The sequence below is a fragment of the Mirounga angustirostris genome, unplaced genomic scaffold (genome assembly GCF_029215605.1).
Source record: "Mirounga angustirostris isolate CCGP_5_RB_7025 unplaced genomic scaffold, mMirAng1.0.hap1 SCAF_16, whole genome shotgun sequence".
Classification (NCBI taxonomy): Eukaryota; Metazoa; Chordata; class Mammalia; order Carnivora; family Phocidae; genus Mirounga; species Mirounga angustirostris.
Genome location: NW_026991724.1, coordinates 1,573,715 through 1,593,545, shown reverse-complemented (window position 1 = coordinate 1,593,545; position 19,831 = coordinate 1,573,715). Strand labels below are relative to the sequence as shown.

Below are 19,831 nucleotides of genomic sequence, written 5' to 3'. Positions count from 1 at the left end.
AGAACCATGTGAATGCCAACATGAAGACAATGCAAGAGCAGAGATCAGTCTCTGACCCAGTAACAGATCGCAGAATCTGGATGGTTTCCACCCTGTTCTGAGCAGCCAGAAAGGTTCCTTGTTGCCTCTCACACAGCTGATAAGGGAAACACTTGGAAATACTGGGTGAAATACCCTGCCTTCTTTATCTTGCCTCGAAGGCTTTGTGGTCCACAGACGAAGACGTGGGAATGCCACGGGGTTTGGGCTGGAAAGAGCGTAGAGGATCTGAGACCATCTGGTGTGCGTGCGCATGCAGGAGGGAGGCCGAGGGGCGATGAGCACACTGGACGATCGCTGCTTTGTGCGCAACATACGTGACAGGTAGAAAAATAATCTCGAGATTATCTCCACATGTGAACAAATACAGTCACTTATTTTTAAAAATTCAGGCCATTGTTTCATGTTGACTCCCAAAGTAAAACAAACAAAAAGCTTGTAAAGTGGCCCAGACTGATTTTTAATGTTCTGCTGCTTCATCTCCTCTGAGCTAGTGCGTTTGCCTTCCGCAGCGCTTCTCTCTTGAGGTTTGTGTCATCAGATGTCCGCAAAGCACTCGACGCTGTGCGCTTGGAATTAGGGACAGTCCTGTGTCCGGCGTTGCCGGTTGGCCCGAGCTCCGAGTTTGGCGTTGTAGTTGGAGCGTGGTGAGGGTGCCCGCACACGCGTGATTTTACGATGGGAGCCTTTAGGAGAGTGACGATGTGGCCAGCAGTCCAGCGATAGGCGCCCCGCCTGTCAGCGCCCACGTGCCCTCCCAGGAGTGGCGCCGGCAGAGGGACACCTCCTAGGCCGCACGCCCAGACGCAGGCGGCCAGCAGCCGGCCACTGGTGGGCCTGTCGCGTGCAGGTGTCTCGATGAGGTTCTGCGAGGGGCCCGGGGAGCGGGAGGTTTGCGGAAGGAGGACGGGGAGCCTTGCCTCCTTAGAACGAGGCCTTCGTGGTGTCAGCAGCAGGCGAGTCTTTTTGAGAGGTTTCTTTTCTGTCCGGGATGGCGCTTCGTTGGCACCCAAGGGGGAAGCCGTCGGTGATCCGCGGGAGTTCTGCCAGGAGACGATCGGCCCAAGAGACACCGGAGGCTTGAGGCTGTCTCCTCACTGTGAAGGCCCAGGTGGCAAGGGCATCGCCTACACAGACTCCCTCGCTGTTGGGAGCCCCGTGGCCGGTGTGTGGTCATCCTCCTCACTGTCCCCGACCCCTCACCGCCCGTGGTCGGCTCCGGCCCGTGCTGGGAGGTAGCCGGGCCGGAGTTGGCACAGCTGTGCTCGGTGCTGCTTCTGTCCGCTTGTGTTTTTACTGGCCTGTGGTCCCCGCTCAGAAGTTAGCCTCTGAAGCTCCCTTCCCTCCCTGGCAGCGTGGAACTAATGATAACAAGATGACGTCTCTGCCAAGTGCCCAGCGCTGCAGCCTTGGGCTGAGGCCCCAGGACCCCGGCCAGTCCCACTCCTCCCTGCAGGCTCCCTGCTCTGACGGTCCTGCTCCCGTGTCGGCAGAACGATGACTGCGGGGCTCTTGGGGTGACCGAAATGCCACATATGATCCTGATCCTTGTGGCCGCCCACAGCACTCTGGAGAGGACGTGCCGTGGCTGAGCGCGACGAAGACGTGCCTGTCCATGGGCTGCTCTCTCCGGCTCCCTGTGGGTTTGGCCAGGGCAGGGGTGCAGGGGGAGGGAGCCTGAGCTCCACGTCTTCCTGCTGCGGATCCACCCCCGTGCCCTGGCCCAGCTCAGCTGTGTGGACTCGCCTTCAGGAGGAAATTTGCCCTCCCGCCACCTGGTCATTTGTGCGGGTGGCTTCCCGTTGTTGGGGCCCAGTGGCAGCACGACCAGGCTGTGTGCGGTCACCAGTGGACTCTTCTCCAGCGGCCCTCAGCTGCTGCCCAGAGGCAGCCCACCCCTGGCCGGGGAGGTGTCGCTCTGCGAGTGGTGTTTGACTTGGAGAAAGTTGGCGGACGTTCTCTACACCCAGGCGACACGTTTGCCCCGTGTCTGATGCCCGAGTCCATCAGTCTTGCCTTGGGTGCCCCGTGCCCTCGAGACCAGCAGTGTCCCCCTCGGCCAGGCGGGTCTGTGTCCCTGTGACTGTGCCTTCACCGCGCACGGGACGGCTGCTCCTGTGGGAGGGAGGGCGCGGAAAGGGATGTTGGTCCGCTGTGCACCTCTGTGTGCGCGGGCGGCCTAAACTGCCTGGTTTCTCGCAGTCCTAGAGGCTGTCGGCCTGGTCGCAAGCCCGCATGCCGGGTTCTCATGAGGACCCCCTTGCTGGGGATGTGCTCCCACGGCCTTCCCTGGTGCACATGGGCGGAGGCCCCATGGACCGCCTGCCCCGACCTTACCTCCAAACACTTACCCTGGAAGTTAGGGCTTCAACACAGTCCTCCCCTAGCACCCAGTCTGTCCCTGGAAAGGATTTGGGTGTTGTGACTGATCTCTGCCATGGGTGCTGACGGGGGTTCGGGCCTGAAGGTGTTTGTGGCCACTTCTGCCCCACTCCTTTGGAGCAGACGGTAACCCTACTGTTTCTTAGCCCTCAGCGTGGGATTTTCAGAGACGCTAGCTCAGATGGGCAGGCTCCCGGGGGAGTTGGGTCCAGTCAGCCTTGACCCCTGCTGACTCAGGGCAGGACGCGCCCCTTCTCCTGCACGTGAACTGGAAGTTGGTCCAGAAGACGCCGGTTCTTCACAGAAAATTGGAATTTGGGTTTTGAGGGGACCGTCACTGTTTGTCTCCATTTTGGCAGCTTTCTCAGGATGGTCTTTAAGCGGCGGGAGCAGCTCCTGCCAGGGTCCCACTGCTCTCGGCAGCCTGGGCCTGCCGTGTTCTTCCCTGTGCGCCTCACCGGCAGCCCCTCCTTTGTGAGGGCTGTGTTCGGGGCCTGCCTGGACCCGACGGGACCCAGCCCCACACCTGTCAGGGCGTCCGGGGGCGCACGGCCCGGTGGTGGAGGAACAGGCCGGGGAGAAGGCCGCGCTCAGAGCACGCCTGGAGGACCTGCCTGTGAGCAGCCGACAGGGGTGACGGAGAAGGGAGGATCCGGCAGGATGTTCTCTGGGAGCAGAAGGCCTGAGCTCTGTCAACGAGAGAGTTGACCAGGTGGCTGGGTGTGGGGTTACGGCAGACCACCCCAAATCGGTGACCCCCACTGCATGGCTTCAGCAGAAATGTGCGGTCTCATGGTCGGGAGGCCAGACGTCCCAAATCCAGGTTCTCGGGGCTGCGTTCCTTCTGGAGGCTCTGGGGGCATCTGCCTGGCTCCTGGGGAGCTCCAGGCATCCCTGGGCTGTGGGCGCATCCCTCCACCCTGTCCTCTGTGGTCACGTGTCACCCTCCCCTTCCCATGTCTTATCCAAATGTCTGTCTTCTTATCTTAGGAAGACTGTTGCCATTGGATTAGGGCCCATCCTACTCCTGTGTGACCGCTGCGTAACTTAATCTCATCCTCCCAGATCTTAGTTCCACATTTATAGGTACTGGAGGTTAGGACGTGGACATTTGGGGGGACACAGTTGGGCGCATAGCTCCGTACGACAGAGCAAGCTGCTGTGAGGTGACCTGTGGGGCCTCGGGCAGACGCCTGCGCCCACCCCTCATCGCGGCATCACTGCCCCGTGAGCTCACCGCTGTCCTTTGTGCGGGACATGAAGGGCCACGTGGGGAGGGCCTCCTGATGCCTGCAGTCGAGTGTGCTCTGAGCCTGGGCCGTGGGGATGGAGTCGCGTCTGGCACGATGTCTGGAGACGGAAGACCGTCCTGGCCAAGAGGGGGGACGCTGTCACTCACGAGGCCTCCTCCGGCGTGTGGTTCATCTTGCTCAGCAGAAAACTCCATTTCTGAACCTTTCTTCTCAGAGTAGAAGAAAAACGCTGTGCTGATCGAGGCCACGGCCCCCCGTGTGCAGAACGTGCAGACGCCGTTGGCTGGCAGCTCACCGCGAATATCTGGCCGCGTGAACAGCGGGCCCGTGCGTGTTTACAACCTGAGGAACCGTTCGCGTTTATGTGGGGACTCAGGTGTTGCCCTTGGGTGCGCCTGGCGGCCACCTTCCCGGCCTTTCCCCCGAGGCCTGAGGGCTGCTTATCGTTCTTACCAGGTGCGGGCCGCCCATAGGGGAGAGCGTGAAGCTCGCACCCCCTCGGGGCAGCGTCCGGCTTCCCCCCGGGTGGGAGCCCGCGGGAGCCGACACTTGGAGCTCCGTAAAACATAGGCCCTTACGAGTGCTTCTTGCTGAAGTGACCTCGAGGAAGAGGGCCTCGCCCCTTTCAGAAGTCCTTTCTTTCACCCACGCAGGGCAAACACCACGGGAAGTTTTCTCGTTCTGTGCAGGGAGCTTTCTAAGTTAAAGCAGCGACCAGAGCTGTGGGAGCACGGTCACAGGACAGGGAGCCGAAGTGTGCAGGTCGGCAGGCGGGGTGCCCCTGGGCCACCCCTCCCTGCCCCAAGCGGGTGTGGCCCACTCGTGTGTAATCAATACAGACCTTTCATTTTCCTCCTGTTCTGTCTCACCCGCTCCCCGCCCACCCCATGCGCGGCTTCTAGAAGCCAGAGGCCTGGAACCCGTGGCAAAAACTGGAGGTCTCCGGATTTGACTTTGGCTGATTTATTAATCCCGCCCCAGTCTACTGGAAGGTTTTAAAACACATGGTTAAGATTTGTACCCAGGAATGCTGCCTTATCTGGAGTGATGGGGGATGAATACCAAGTATCTCCAGACTTCCGTTCCTGCTTTATTGTACTTTTTAGGTTTTGTGTGTGAGGTTTGTGCTCGATGCTGGAACGAGCTCCAGAGCAGACAGCAGAAACCACTTTTATTGCCGCTCGCCACATAGCATCTTGACAGGAGCAGGGTCTGGACGGCGGCTCGAGGGGCATTTTCCCTGCGGGTCTGAGGAACGGCCCCAGAGGAGTGGTGTCTGTGTCTACCCGTGATTTCTTTTTGTGCTCATTTCTGACCGTGTACTCTGGCGATTTGGTTTATGAAAGCACGCAAAATGGAAACCGGGAAACACATGAGTGTTGGTGTCAGAGGGTTCAGAGGCTTCAGAATGATAATTTGTGTTTGGCACTTGCTGTGAAAATGTAGGAGGAAGATTTGGGGCGGGTAGGCCTCCTGGCCAGGGGTGATTTGGGGCGTCCCTGGGACGGGCTTCCCTCTCTCAAGTCCTCGTTTTTCTGTCATGAAGAAGCTCCTCCTTGAATTCACATCTAGATGCCCCGGTCGACCTCAGGCTGGTGGCTTCGGGAGGTGGTGCTGCTGGCTGATGGCCTGGGAGCCCGCTGCATTCCTGTTAGATTTTTCTATATTCCAGAGCCTGTTGGGAAGAGGCTGCACATGTCAAGTGAGTGGGAGGAAGCTGGAAGCTCATCATTGAGACTTCTTGCTGGTTCTAGAGCCGGGGAGAGGATGTGCTGGCCTCTCGTCCTCCCAACAGAGCAAGGATGGATCGTGCTCTTTCTGTGGGTTCTCCTGGGGTGCCACACTGATCCATGTGACAGTGGCTTGTGACCTCATTTTTGCTGCTCTGTATTTCAGATTTGACGTAAATAGGTTTTATTCTTCACCAGTTTAAAATTAAGTCCAAATCTACACATTGTGTCTCAGCCTCCTATATATTTCAAGAGGCTGCTTAGAGCTTTGGGGAGCTTTCAAACCCGTCTCACCTTCCAGAACTCCTCCTCCATTGGTCATCCCGTCCGCGGGGTGAGCACGGACTCTGCTGTGTGGGTCCAGCACAGAGACAGCTGGGCCACGCGACCCAGGGTCCGCCTCAGCCGGTGGTTGATGTTGTTCCGTGGATCCAGGTGAGAGACAGCATCCCCACCCTCGTCCCCTCCCTCGTGAAGAAACTCCCCATCGGCAGAGCGGTCTGTTTGATCTCTTCTTTGATTCTTCCCATCGAGAAGCTCGTCTCCCTGGGGACTCTCGCTCTCCCCACCTGAAGAACGGCGCCACCGTCCAGTCACGCTCCCAGCTCCTGCGTGGAGGCCCCAGGGGGAGGGTTTTCTCTGCAGGGTCTGGGGTGTGAAGAAGGGCGAGGGCGCTGAGGGGCTGGAAGGCCTCTCCCGCCAGCCCCGCGCGCACGTTGACTTTTTGACTTGTTCCCGAATCAGTTGCCAAAAGCAAACGAGTGTGGACACATTGAGGAAGTGTGGTGTTTGGGTTAAAATCTCAGGTGAAAACATTTTCCCGTTTTTATTTGCGTTTGCCAGCCAGGCTGGTGAAGCGCCTGCCCTCGTCATAACACAGCACGTTCAGATTCTGAGCTTTCTGACGTTCTCGTTGGTAAGATGGAAGCAGCTGTGCAGGCCGTGTGCGGAGTCAGCATACGGTGGTGCTGACGGGAAGCAGCTCACCCCCAGGAAACCGGAACATGCCTGTTTCTCTGGCGGTCGTGGCGCACTGCCAAAACCAGAGGAAGGCAGAGGCTTCTCAGAAAACAGGTCCGCGATGGCGTGGCTTTCATTAAGGATAGTCGATGATTTGACCTTACATCAGCGCATTAAGGGATCTTGTACGGCGTGCCGTGGTGACAGAACCGTGACCACTCACCTAACGTTTTTGCTCCCGTGTTTCCAGACACTGCGTGGTTTTTACGTTTGAACCAGGATCGAGCAAAAGCGTGCTCAGTGAGGGTGTCCGTTCCAGCCTCTCCTTCCCTTCACCCACCGAAAGGCAAACTCATGGGCCGTTTTGAGCACCCCTTCCCTTCCCGTCTTTCCGCATCCGGATCTTTCCTCGCTGTCGTGGGGCCGAGTTGCTGCCGTGAGCACGCTCTCCCCCGCACCGCAAACCTGCGCCCAGTGGGAGCGTCCCGCACTCGATTCCGCCAGGTAGAGGAGAGGCTCTGCCCCTGGGGGAGTGGGGCCGGCCCCTGCCCGAGGCTGCCGTCCCGCGGCACGTGGGGGCTGGCTGCCTTCCCGTGGCCGCCCTGGGTCTTGCCTAGTATGGCCGGGAGAGGTCTGGTGCAGAGGAGGTCCGGGGAGTGATACAGGAGACTTGGGTTTTCGCCAGTTTTTCCAAACCTCTCTTGGGAGCGAGCACTGGTACAAATGGCTGATGATGGACAAGGAGCTGCTGTTGTCGGGCCAGCCCTTGGGGAGCGAGAAGCGGCTCCTTGGAAGGAGGCAGCTGAGGGAAGGCCCTCGTGCTGCGTGCGTGCCTGCGGCTGCAGCACCAGGTGGCCACGTCCTCGTGCGCTCACGGTCTGGAGGTCCATGTCCAGCGTCGTCACCGGGCCGCTCCTCCCGGAGGCTCCGGGTGGGGGGTCGTCTCCCGGCTGCCCCAGCCTCCAGACCCGCCCCATCGTTGGCTTGCTTCGTAACTGCGTTTGTCCGCTCTCAGAGGGCTCCGGCTCCCTGGCTCTTGAGCACTCGGGGGCTGCCCGGAAGAGCCGGCGAAGGCGTCTGGCACGTGGGTTGGGGATATGATGCCATCTCCCGTTCCCTCCGGGCTGCCCTCCCACGAACCTCAAACTGCAGAGATTTCCAGGAGGTCTTTGGTGCTTTGGTCTCTCTGTCCCACCTCCCACTGTCTCCTTGCCGTCCTTCTCAGACACCCCTCACTGCGCCCCTGAGCTTTACTCTTTGAAAACTGGAGCTGGCTGGTCTTTTTCTTACATGGCTTAAAAACCCATCGCTCTGTCCCGTGCATGGCAGTTTGAGGGAGGTCACTTGGGGATGCAGCAGAACAGCTCGGTCATGCTGTACACATTCGCACGGTGGACCCCACGGTGTGGAGGCTGGGCCTCTGCCGCCTCCTTGGGTTCGTGCGGCCGCAGTCGAATAGCGCTTACCCTGGCCCCGTGCTGACCGTGGTCTGCTTTGTCTCTGCAGGTGCTGCAGGGCGCCCAGCTGATAGCCGTGGCCTCTTCCGATCCCACTGCTGGGGGCGTGGACGGCTCGCCTCTCCAGGGCAGCGACATCCAGGTCCAGTACGTCCAGCTGGCTCCGGTGACTGACCACACCACTGCGGCTCAGGTGGGTGCCGTGCCCCCTTCTGGAAGTGGACGCACCGTCTGTGGACAGGTCCTGGGGCTTCTGTAGGTGTAAACGCAGCTGGGGTGATTCTGCTCCTGCTGTTCTCCCACGAGGGGGGTAGACTGTCATTGAAGGGCACATGATGCGGACGGAGGCCCTGATTTTTGTGATGCCTGACGACGTGAAGCTGGGAGTTAGGTCCCGGCAGATGCCAGTTTTAAGCAATCCTTGAGATCTACTGTGTCTTGTCTTCTCTGTAAATTCAGAGGCAATATTAATTGTGTCTGCCTACGCCACACGGCCAGCTCCTGCGGGCTGCAGAACGAGAGGGTCCCCGTTTACCTGAGACCTCACTGCCCCTCTGAGAGCGACAGGGCCCAGCCCGGGGTTCAGCACGCCTGCAGACCACGTAGCCCCAGCGCTCGGCCTTGACCCTGTTCCCAGGGGCAGGTTGTGGTTCTCAGCTCTGTGGTGGAGATGCAGGATCGCCCTGGGCCGCTGTGGCGCTTCCCTGGGTCCTGAGGGCCCCGTCTGGCCCGGTTTGCAGCCTCCCGCGTGGCAGCCCGGGGGCCTTGCCGGGGACGGCTCGTGCGTAGGGCCCAGTGTCCCCTCCGCTCAGTGTGTGCCTCCTCAGGGGGCAGTCTGGTGGCTGAGCCCCGGCTGCCCCCACCCCTGCTGCCCTTGTCATCTGGCTTTGCTGGACTGAGGGTCTTGTCCCCGCTGCCCATCCTCCATGCCTTCCCAGGAGTGGGGAAGTGCTCCTGGCATGTCAGATGAGGGGCCTGCTGCTTCAGGTGTCTGACGTTTGTGGAGCTGCCCCTCGGCGAGTGCACTTGGCCAAGCATGGCCTCCCCTCAGGGTCCCGCGGGCCCCCCAGCTAGTGCGAAGGGCCAGCCGGCCGCCCCGGGTTAGGGGACAGCGTGCGTTCGGTGTAGTCGGCTGATCGGAGAACAGCGGGGCCTGTTCTTCTGGCAGTAACATGGGACGGGTCCTGAGAGCGTGGGGGTCCATCCCTGGAGAGAAGCACAGGCTGTGGGTGGCGGGAGCGGCAGGTGCACCCTCTCCCTGTGTCCTCGAAGCTTGTGGGTGGTGCTTGGAGTCGCTGGCCTTCGTGCTGAGACTGGGCTGAGACCGGGCTGACGCAGGGGCTCTCGGCTGCTCCGACCACGGCTGGTCGGCTCCTGCCTGCGTCCTCACATGCTCTGGGCCCCCCTGGGCCCACCCCTCTCCCCTCTGCATCCGGTACCGAGGAGCCACGTGCATCTCCACGCCACCGTCTTCTGATGCGCAGCGCCGACGCCCCAGACCCCCACGCTCCCCTCTGTCCCTGCTCAGGACCGTGCTGGGTTTTGTGTGTGCTCCTAGCCGCAGGGGGAAGGGCATTCTCCTTTGCTTGCTCGTGAGCTGGCTGCTGAGGAGTGGAGCTCGGTGTAGCCAGAGAGGGTGCCCCAGGGGACTGTGACCAGGTGGCCAGCTGGCTGAGCTCGGCGGACCTGTGAGGACTTAAATTCTTAATCTCCTAATTCATAGCGAGGCCCCTTGAGCGAGCGTGCTTCCTGGAGAAGGCGCCGCCTCTCTGTCCCCCTCAGACTCCTCCGGCCCCTCGCACGTGAGTGGCCACGGCAGCCTGGGCCCTTGTGGGTCCACGTCCTGTGTGGCTTTTGTGCGGTAGTGACCACAGAGGCCCACTCCACCCTGGAGATGAACCAAGAAGGGTTGAGTGTGACCAGGAGCCAACGGTGTTGTGGGGACGAGGTGGACTTCTCTCTGGTTTGAGCAGGAGCCTGTCCTGGAAGTCAGGGCCCCTGCAGGCCCCCTCTAACCATGCTGGGTCGCTTGCGTCTGATGCCCTGCATGGTCCTAGGTGGGGTCATTGCCCTCGGGCAGTTTTCTTCCCTGCTGCCCAGCAGGCGTGGAAGGGTCCCACGGTGCGTGCTTCAGACCTGGGCTGCTGTGTGGCAGGCCGTCTTCCTGGACCATGAGTTCGTGGTCATTCTACAGATTGCAGAATTGAGGAAGGCCATGTCCGTTTAGCTGTTGGTCTCCTTGGCTTCCTGTCTGCATTCTTTGTCTCAATTCCTGCCTGGCAAGTTCTTGGGACCCACTTAATGAGTATGTGTAGGAACAGGCCAGAGAATGAGATGTGCACCCGCGGGGGTGTTTCCCTGTAGGAGACCTCGCTTGGCCTGGACTCAGCAGGTGATACAGTATCAGGGCAGCCCCGGACGTGGCCCACCGTGTGTGGCCCCCCATGCGTGGCCCTGGGGCCCGCTCCCCTGTCTCATCCTCAGGGGCTTGCTCTCCCGTGGCCCCGCCGGTGCCTCCTGTAGCCGGGGCCGTGTCTGCAGAAGGAAGGGGTTCCTGACTGTTTACGAGCAGGAAGGCCGTCTGCTCTTGTGGAGCTCTTGCTGGATTTACTTTGAGTCTGCTGGTCAGAACAGGGTCAGGTACGTAAACTCCTTCTTGGAGAAGACCGCGCTTGGCCGACAAGAATGTCCTAGGAGCCCCTGTGGGGCTGGAGGAGGAGTCTGGCTTCTCTTGGGCAGGACGCCAGGGAGCTGGCCCCGTGTGATGGGCACTGCCTGGTGACGACCTGCACAAGCCCGTGCCGGAGTTGGCTGCCCAGGGCTGCCAGCCGTCTTCGGTTCCCTCAAACGTCTGGAACTTTCTGAGTCATGTGGTTGGAGCCCTTTCTCTACATTTCCTGCCTGAGACACGGGTCTGGCTGCTGCGTTTTGAGGACGAAGGGGAGGGGAGGGGCGTCCTTATCAGGGTGTGAGTCTCCCCGAGTCCCCCACGTAGGCGCCCCCCTCGTCTGTGTTCCACTTTCTGTGTGCGAGTCCGAAGCTGCCTTTCCAGGTGATCAAGGGGAGGCACTCTGCGTCCCAGAGGGTCCTCTCTGCCCAGACTGTGACCCCCCCCCCCCCCCCGGCCTGCAGCCCCAGCCTGCCTGCATCCGCTTTCCCGTGCCCGGAAGTGTGTGGAGAGCCTCCTGTGTGTGTGTCCCGGGTTCATCCTCCCTCCTGACTCCTGCCTGGGCCGCCGTCCAGGGCTCTGCAGGCGCTGTGGGTGATGCCCGTGCTGAGCCCGTAACCCGCAGGGCCCTCCCTTCTCTCAGGAAGCCCTCCGTGCGGTGTCCCGTGCTGCCTGAATTCCAGAGGCACGGCCACAAACCACAGTAGAAGTGCAGCACCAGCCGCACACGTCGGGGCTCCTGCCTGCTGTGTCCCTGGCTCTCTGCGTCTTCAGCCTCCACGTGCTCATGCCTGGCCTCTCTGGTCACGTCTCCAGGGTGGCCGGACGCCCGCCTCTGAGGGTCTCATCTTTGTGACATTGCCTTGGGCTGACAGCTGGGGGAGCCTAGGGAAGAACACCTGTTAATCTCTATCTGGGGGCTTACTCTGGTCGTTGAGGGGGATGGTCGGTGGCTTATTCTAAATTGTATTTTCTCCTTCATCTTCAACCTGTAAATATACCTTTAAAGTCCTTTTAGTGTCTGTAGTTCATTGATTAGAACTTCTTTCGTTAAGGAGAAAAAGGTTACTGCCCCTCAAATGGTGTTTTGGGGGGACAGTGAAGCAGTTTTTATAAGAAAGCAAAGTGGTGACTGAACTTCTAGGTGCATAGGACGGTTTAACCCCTCGGAAGGCATTCCCCAGTGAGGAGCAGGGGTGGGACTGGGAACAGGCTTCGGCAAGCCCCAGAGCATGTGCGGGAGGGTCGGTGGGTGGCGTGGCCAAACAGAAGGTTCTGAAAAGACAGACCATGGCCCCGGGGAGAGTCCTCTTCCAAAGCAGGGGCGAACCTCGGCCCCTCCCAGCTCTGCTGTGTATGTTTCTTTCAACCACAAAAGCCATTGGTGTTTAATGACCTGCCAGTGGCCTGGACTTGCGTGGTGGGTACTTTTATAGAAAGCCCTCCTCTCTCCCCTCTTGCAGACGGCTGAGACCCTGCAGCCCACCCTGCAGCCTGAAATGCAGCTTGAGCACGGAGCCATCCAGATCCAGTAGGCGGGACGGGCCACCCACCCACGACAGGACCTAAGACGGAGCCGTGGCCGTGCTCAGCGCCGGCTCCAGCCAACCGCCCCGTTCTACGCGTGCCCTGGCCCCACGGCTTTGCACGGAGGTGACTGCACGTGTTCCGTTCAAGTGCGTCTGAAAGCCTCCCCCGCGGGGGGAGTGTCCCGCTCAACAGAAAGGGCCAGTAACAGCCACCGCCCCTCCAGAAGACCCTTCCTTTCGAGTCCCACTGTCGGCGTCCAGAGAAAGAGTGGGGAAGCACAGTGTGGATTGCATTAAGTACGTGCGGAAAATCAAGAACTACAATATTTTTCTCTGTTCAAACAGCTTTTTTTAATTTGCTATGGTGTTTATAACAAAAAAGAAAATTGAAAAAAAAAAAAAAGTGGAGTAGCAGAAGCCTTTTGCTGTGTGCTCTGTTCCGTGTAATGAAAATAGGTATTTGCAAAAGACAACTAATGATTTTGATGGAAATATTGCTTACCTACTTTTCTAAGGGGAAATGCTCACAACACTGTTAATTATGCATTTCTAATGAAATAAAATGTATTTATGACCACAGCAGCTTCGTGTCATTTCCCTGAAGAGATGGTTTGCCCCGAGGCCGGCCTCCTTCCTGGTGGCTGCTTGGGCCTCACCCCGTGGGCCCTTTCAGCCATGTTGACGGGAGTTGTGGGGTGTTTTCCAAAGGAAGGCTGTGGCTGTTTCTCCCGGTTCCATGGACTAGGCCGTGGGAACGGCTCCCTGGGTCACCGAGCGCTGTACCACGGCGTGCCCTCCGACGTGGGCACCCCTTGAGATAGCGTGAGCCTGGCTCGGTGTTGCAGGAGCTCCCGCAGGCAGACCCTGAATGACATGGGCCTCTCCCAGGGCCACAGTCACAGCTTGGGGGTCGCCGGGGGAAGTCACATCCATAGACGTACGCCGCATCCTGTAAAATTTTGAAAAGAAAGGTAGTTCCACACCAGCGTCCCGGAGGTGGTTTGCATGACAAGCGCCCAGCAGTGTCTGGTCTCTCTGTCCACTCTGTTTTGGCAGTTACGTTGGTGGGGTCTGGGGGATTCCCGCCACAAAATTGCGTTCACTGACTTAGACTGTGAGCTCAGTGCTTTTCCTGGAAAGGATTCGAAGTTGTTATCACAAACAGTCGCAGCTCTCCCATGCCCCGCCGTTGGGGGTCGCCGGGCTGGGTGGTTTACACCGGGGCACGCTGACGGGGGACGGCAGGCTGGGGGAACAGCTCCTGAGAGTGGGATGGCACCTCTGCGTCCCATGCCTCCATCTACCCTCCGTGGGTAGGGGCTGTTCTCCCGTAGATGGAAATGGCTGGAATCCCAGAAGGAGAGAAGAGAAGAAAGATCACGTTTAAGGGATTCCAGAAACAGATCTCAAGTAGAAAGAAAAAAAATCACGCCTGAACCCCCACACCGCATTGAAGGCAAGGCTAATTCTGAAAGCAGCCAGAGAGAAAAGACAGCCCCTGCGCAGGGGAGGGACCGCGGCAGAAGCACAGCCGAATGCTCTGCAGCCTCAGAAGTCAGAAGCACAGGCTTGTGCCAACAAGGCCCCGAGAGAAGGACGTTTTCAGCTCCTGCTTGAATGCTCAGGAAAGCTGAAGGTCGTTCGGGAACACCTGGGACAGTTACCATCGAACCCAGCGTTTCCACTCCTGCGTGTAAGGTACACACCCACGGACGTTGAAAGCACCTGCCCACACACAAAGTTGTACACAAGTGGGCATCGTGCCATTATTCGTATTAGCCCGGAAGTGGAAACAACCAAGTGTCTATCCGAAGATGAATGGGTAAACCAAATGTGATCTTCCCGTCCATACGTGGAATATTACTCGGCCGTAAAAAGGAGAGAAGCTCCAATACAGACTGCCGCACCAATGGACCTCACAAGCCTCACGCGGAGTGAGAGAGGCTGTGTACTCTACAGTCCTGTGGCCGGGAAGTGCTCAGAACAGGCCAGTCCGCAGAGGCAGCGAGCAGAAGCAGATCCGGGGCGCAGGGGGTGAGGCAAGGAGAAGTGGGGAGTGACTGCTCACAGGCAGAGTTTCCCATGAGGTGGCCAGCATTAAATGATGGAATTTTGGCCCAACCAAAATTTTTGAATTTTGGAATAAAATGATGACGTTGGTCCAGCTCTGTAAATACACTAAAAGTCGTTGAAATAAACACTTCTTAAAAGGGTGACTTTTTTGGCATAAGAATCCTATCTCAAGGTTATTAAAAATAAAGGATGACACTTCAAAAACATTTCATAGACAAAATGAGAGTGTCACCTGCAGATGATCCCTCCTGTAAAGGAAATTGCAAGGAATTGTCTTCAAGAACAGGAGTGTGGGTCCAGGAGGAGGTTTTAAAGGAAGAAGGATGGGTGAAACAAATAGAACAAATGGGTATGTCTAAGGGCTGTGCCTAAAACTGTCTCATGTTGAAATTTTCAAATACAATAAGAGATTGGAAAAAATTACTTTGTCAGTTGGGATCGGCAGGAAGGAGCTAAATTGTTTTAAAGCCCCTTTTTATTGCCCTGGAGAAAAGGGATCAAGATACTGTACAATTTCAAGACATCACGTTTAATATCCTTGACAAGCGTTTAAGAAATGCAGTACGTAGAAATCATTAAGGTGGCGGATATGTGAACGACGTGATAAGGAGCTGGGCCTAACCGACATGCGGCAAGCCGCGTCCAGCAGCCCCAGAGCGTGCAGTCTTCCCATGGGCTCTTTGGAACGTTATGAAAGTTGGCCTTGTGCCAGATCATAAAGATGGTCTCCCACAGACATCAAAGGACTGAGACCCTGCAGACCGCGCTCTTCGACCAAGTGGGATTAAGTTAAAAATTAATGAAAAAAAAAAGAGTATATCTGCAAATGTTTGCAGATTAACGGACTTTTAAAATAACCCATGGGCCAAATAAAATATCAAAATGGAAAGGTATCTTTAATTACCAATTAAATATGATGGATCAACATATCAAAACTTGCAGAATACGTCGAAAGTTGTGCTTAGAAAAAATTTGTTTCCTTCGGATATATTCCCAGAAGTGGGACTGGTGGGTCATTTGATAGTTTTGTTTTTCATTTTTTGAGCATCCTCCGTATTGTTTTCCTTGGTGGCCGCACCAGTTTACGATCCCACCAGCAGGGCACAGGGGTTCCCTTTTCTCCACATCTTCAAACCAAGAGTCGGACACTTAACTGACTGAGTCACCCAGACGCCCCTCATCATGGTTTTGATTTGATTTCTCTAATGATGAGTGATGTCAAGCACCTTTCCTTGTCCCTGTTGGCCTTTCATAGAACTTCTTTGGAGATACGTTTAATCAGGTCCTTTGCCCATTTTTTAATTGGATTTTTTTGCTATTGAGTTGTAGGAGTTCTTTCTGTATTTTGGATATTAATCTCGCATCAGATAGATGGTTTGCAAATATTTTTTTCCCATTGCGTAGGTTGTCTTTTCACTTTGTTGATGATTTCTTCAGCTGTGCAGAAGCTTTTTAGTTGGAATGGGGTCCCATTGTTTATTTTTTATCTTCTTGCCTGTGCTGCAGGTGTCCTGTCCAGACAGCCATTACCCATGTCAAGGAGTTTTGTTCCTATGTTTTCTTCTAGGAGTTTCATGGTTTCAGGTCTTACATTTAAGTCTTTAATCAGTTTCAAGTTAATTTTTGTGAGTGGTTTAAGATGTGGATCCATTTTCGTTCTTTTGCATGTGAATACCCAATTATCCCAGTACTATTTATTGAAGAGGTGGTCTTTTCTCCGTTGAGTATCCTTGAAGGGTACCCATTCTTGCCACCTCTATTCAACACATTACTGTGAGTCCTAGCCAGAGCAATTAGAAAAACAGAACTAACATATGACTCATCAATTCCATTTATGGGAATATATCCATAGGAAACAAAAACACTAACTCAAAAAGATACCTGCATCCCCATGTTAATAGCAGCATTATTTATAATGGTCAAGACATGGAGACTACTTAAGTGTCCATGGTTGGATGGATGGGTAGAGAAGATGTGGTGTATATATATATATATACACAGTGGAAATTACTTACTCTGCCATAGAATAAAGGGACTCCTACCATTTGCAACAACATGGGTGGACCTTGAAGGCATTAGGCTAAGTAAAATAAGTCAGAGAAAAACAAATATTGTATGGTATCACTTGTGTGTGGAATCTAAAACAAAAGACCAAACTCCCAGAAAAAGAGATCAGACTTGTGGTTAGCCCATGTGGAAGTTAGGAGGAGGGGAAACTGGAGGAAGGCTGTCAAAAGGTACAGACTTCCAGGTATAAGGCAAATAAGTACTAGGGATGTGATGTACGACATGATGACCTTAGTGAACACTGCCATATGATACACAGGATAGGTAAAGAGAGTAAATCCTAAGAGTTCTCATCACAAGGAGAAATTTTCTCTTTTTTCTTCTTTCTTTTCTTTCTTTCTTTTTTTTGTATTTATATGAGAAGGTGGATGCTAGCTGAACCTACCGTGGTAATTCTTTCACAATATATGTAAATCAAGCCATCATGCTGTATGCCTTATACAGTGATGTATATCGGTTATTTTTCAGTAAAACTGTAAAAAAGAAGAGTGGGCATCTTTGTCTTGTTCCTGATCTTTGAGGATAAGCTTTTTCACCATTGAGGTGATATTAGCTATGGGCTTGTCACATGAAGCCTTTATTAAGTTGAAGTATGTCCCTTCTATAACCTATTTGTTGAGACTTTTTTTATCATGAAAGGACGTTGTATTTTGCCAAATGCTTTTTTGGCATCTATTGAGGTGATCATATGATTTTTATTCTACATTTTATTAACATGGTATATCATGCTTATTGATTTGAATCATCCTCGTGTCCTCACACTTGGTCATGGTGTATGGTTTGCTGGTATTTTGTCAAGAATTTTCACATCTACAGTCATCTGGGATATCAGCTTGCAGTTTCCCTTTCCTGTGGTGTCTTCATCTGGCCTTGATATCAGGGTAATACTGGCCTTGTAAAATGAGTTTGGGAGTTTTCTCAAGTTTTTTGGAAGAGCTTGAGAAGGATTGGCACTAATTCTTCTTCAAATGTTTGGAAGAATTCATCAGTGAAGCCATCTGGCTTGGGCTTCTCTGTGTTGGAAGTTCTGATGACTGTTTAATGTCCTTGTTAGTGGTTGTTCACATTTTATTTCTTCATGATTTAGTGTGGGAGGTTGTATTTTCTAGGAACTTGTCCCTTACTTTGAGATTGTCTAGTTGATTGGCACATAAATGCTCCTAGTAATCTCGTAGGATCCTTTGCATTTCTGTGGTGTCAGGAGTCAGTCTCCTCTTTCATTTCCGATTATATTTGAATCTCTCCTTTCTTCTCAGTCTGGCTAAAGTTTTGTCAATTTTGTTTATCTTTTCAAAAAAACAGCACCACCCACTGTATACACATTTATAGTTGCTATGTCCCTTCAGTGTATTGAATTAACCCCTTTATCGTTATATGGTGACCTTCTTTGTCTCATTACGGTTTTTGACTTAAAGTCTATTTTTTAAAATACAAGTGTAGCTGCCCCTGCTGTGTTTTGTTTTCCATTGGTTTGGAATATCTTTTCTATCCGTTCACTTCGAGCCTCTGTGTGTCCTTAAAGCAAAATGGGTCGGGCGCCTGGGTGGCTCAGTTGGTTAAGTGACTGCCTTCGGCTCGGGTCGTGATCCTGGAGTCCCTGGATCGAGTCCCACATCGGGCTCCCTGCTCGGCAGGGAGTCTGCTTCTCCCTCTGGCCCTCCCCCTTCTCATGTGCTCTCTTTCAAATAAATAAATAAAATCTTAAAAAAAAAAAAAAGCAAAATGGGTCTCTTTTTAGCATGGTAGTTGAGTCTTCCATTCAGCTACTCTGTGCCTTTTGATTGGATAATTTAACCCATTTATATTTAAAGTAATTAAGAGAATTACTAATGCTTTTATTAATTGTTTCCTTACTATTCTGTAGTTCCCTTGTTTCTGGTTCCTCTATGGAGTGATGGTTCTCTGCGGTGGTGCGCTTTGATGCCGTTTCCTTTCTAGGGTTTTGTTTGCCTTTACTGTGAAGCTAACTTAACATCTTTTTCAAGTTGATAACAACTTTAATCACATGGAAAACTGCTCTTTACCCTTACCCCATTTTATGCTTTTGATGTCACAATTTATACCTTCTTATATTGTGTATTTATTGGCAAATTATTGTAGCTAGTTTTTTTTTTTTTTTTTAATTTTTATCTTAAGTAGCCTTCACACCCAGCGTGGGGCTTAAAGTCATGACCCTGAGATCAAGAGTCACATGCTCTTCCGCCTGAGCCAGCCGGGCGCCCCCAGATGGTTATTTTTAATACTTCTGTCCTTTAATGTTTGTGCAAGAGTCAGTGATGAGCACGTCAGCACACGTGTTAGAGTGTTGGGAATTTGAGTGTGTCCTCACCTGCATCAATGTGTCCTGTATTTTCGTCTGTCTTGTATTACTAATTAGTGTCCACCCATTACACCTACAGAACTCCCTTCAGCACCTCTCGGAAGGCAGGCTCGTGCTAACGACCTCCCTCTGCTTGTGTTTGTCCCGGGATGGCTTTCTGTCCTTCATTGCCGGAGGACACCTCTGCTGGCTGTTCTGGTTGGCAGCCTTTTTCTTTCAGCGCTCTGCATGCGTCACCTCGCTGGCCTCTGGCCTCCATTGCTTCTGTGGAGAACTCTGCTGGGAGCCTGTGGGTTCCCTGGTGGTTCCCAGTTATTCTGTGGCTGCTTTCAAACCTTTTTTTCCCTGCAATTTTGGAGAGTTTCATTGTAAGTGTCCCAGAGGAGATAGTTTGGGGTTGGAATTTGGGGGGTGTTGGAGCTTTGTGAACTTGTATTTCTTGAACTCAGCTCTCAGCACCCCTCCGCCTCTCTCCTCCTGGGACTCCAGTCACAGGCACATGGCTTCTCTGGAAGTTCTCCCAGAGCTCCCGTTGGGTTCTCCTCCCCTTTGCAGTTTGCTCCCCTTGCTGGGTGAGTCCAGGGGCAGGTCTCCTGGCCTGCCACTGCCTCTCCTGCCAGACCCGTCTTCACTGAAGCTCTCCATTCATGTCATTGTTTTCTTCAAGGTCAGGGTTTCTGATTTTAGAAAAATACTTTCTATTTCTTTGCTGAGCTTCTTTCTTCTGTCCATGCATTGTTTCCCTGATTTTGTTTAATTGTGTGTGTTTTCTTGTTTACTGAATTTCTTTGGAAAGGTTATTCTGCATTCTCTCCAGACACTTCATGACCCTCCCTTTCTTTAGGGTCATTGTCATTCTCTTGGTTTCCTTTTGAGGTGTCATGTTTCCGTGATTTTCTTTGGTCCTTGTGGTCTTGTGTTGGCGTCTGGACATTTGAAGAAGTAGGCACCCATTCCGGTCTGCACGGATGGGCTCTGGCAGGGAAGCCTTTCACAGCCTGTCTGGGAACCTGGGTGAGCTGGCTGGCCGTGTTCCAGTGGGCTTGCTGCTGGAGTCCTCGGGCAGGCGGCCTGGTGCCCCGGTCTGCAGGGTCAGGTCTGGACTCCGGGTTCACTGCGGGCCAGCGCCGGAGTCTCTGGGGCATTCAGGCACGTACCTGGCCCCCCACCCCCGCCCCTGGGGAGCGTGTCTATCTCAGTGCAAAACTGTCTTTTCTTAGCTGTGCGCCACTGGGGTGCGGTAATCCCCACCCGCACTCTGGAGCTCTTGCAAAGGCATTCTCCTGCGGGGAGAGTTGTTCAAACTGATTTTTCCAGGAGGGGACGAGCACCAGAAAGCCCTGTGCCCCCATC

At 54.4% G+C, this 19,831-nt stretch overlaps 1 protein-coding gene across 11 annotated transcripts in view; it reads left to right on the top strand.

Moving 5' to 3' along the window:
- Positions 1 to 19,831, top strand: part of BANP (BTG3 associated nuclear protein) — a 131,761-nt gene that overhangs the window by 99,884 nt on the left and 12,046 nt on the right. For 7 of the 11 annotated variants that reach the window (XM_064581181.1, XM_064581177.1, XM_064581176.1 and 4 more), the window contains 2 exons: positions 7,871 to 8,014; positions 11,953 to 12,594. In XM_064581181.1, the coding sequence (XP_064437251.1) occupies positions 7,871 to 8,014; positions 11,953 to 12,024 (216 nt within the window). In that variant the 3' untranslated portion in view covers positions 12,025 to 12,594. Of the gene's footprint in view, positions 1 to 6,614; positions 6,869 to 7,870; positions 8,015 to 11,952; positions 12,595 to 19,831 lie in introns of those variants that run through there. The other 4 variants (XR_010408190.1, XR_010408191.1, XM_064581180.1 and 1 more) reach the window with 2 other exon arrangements.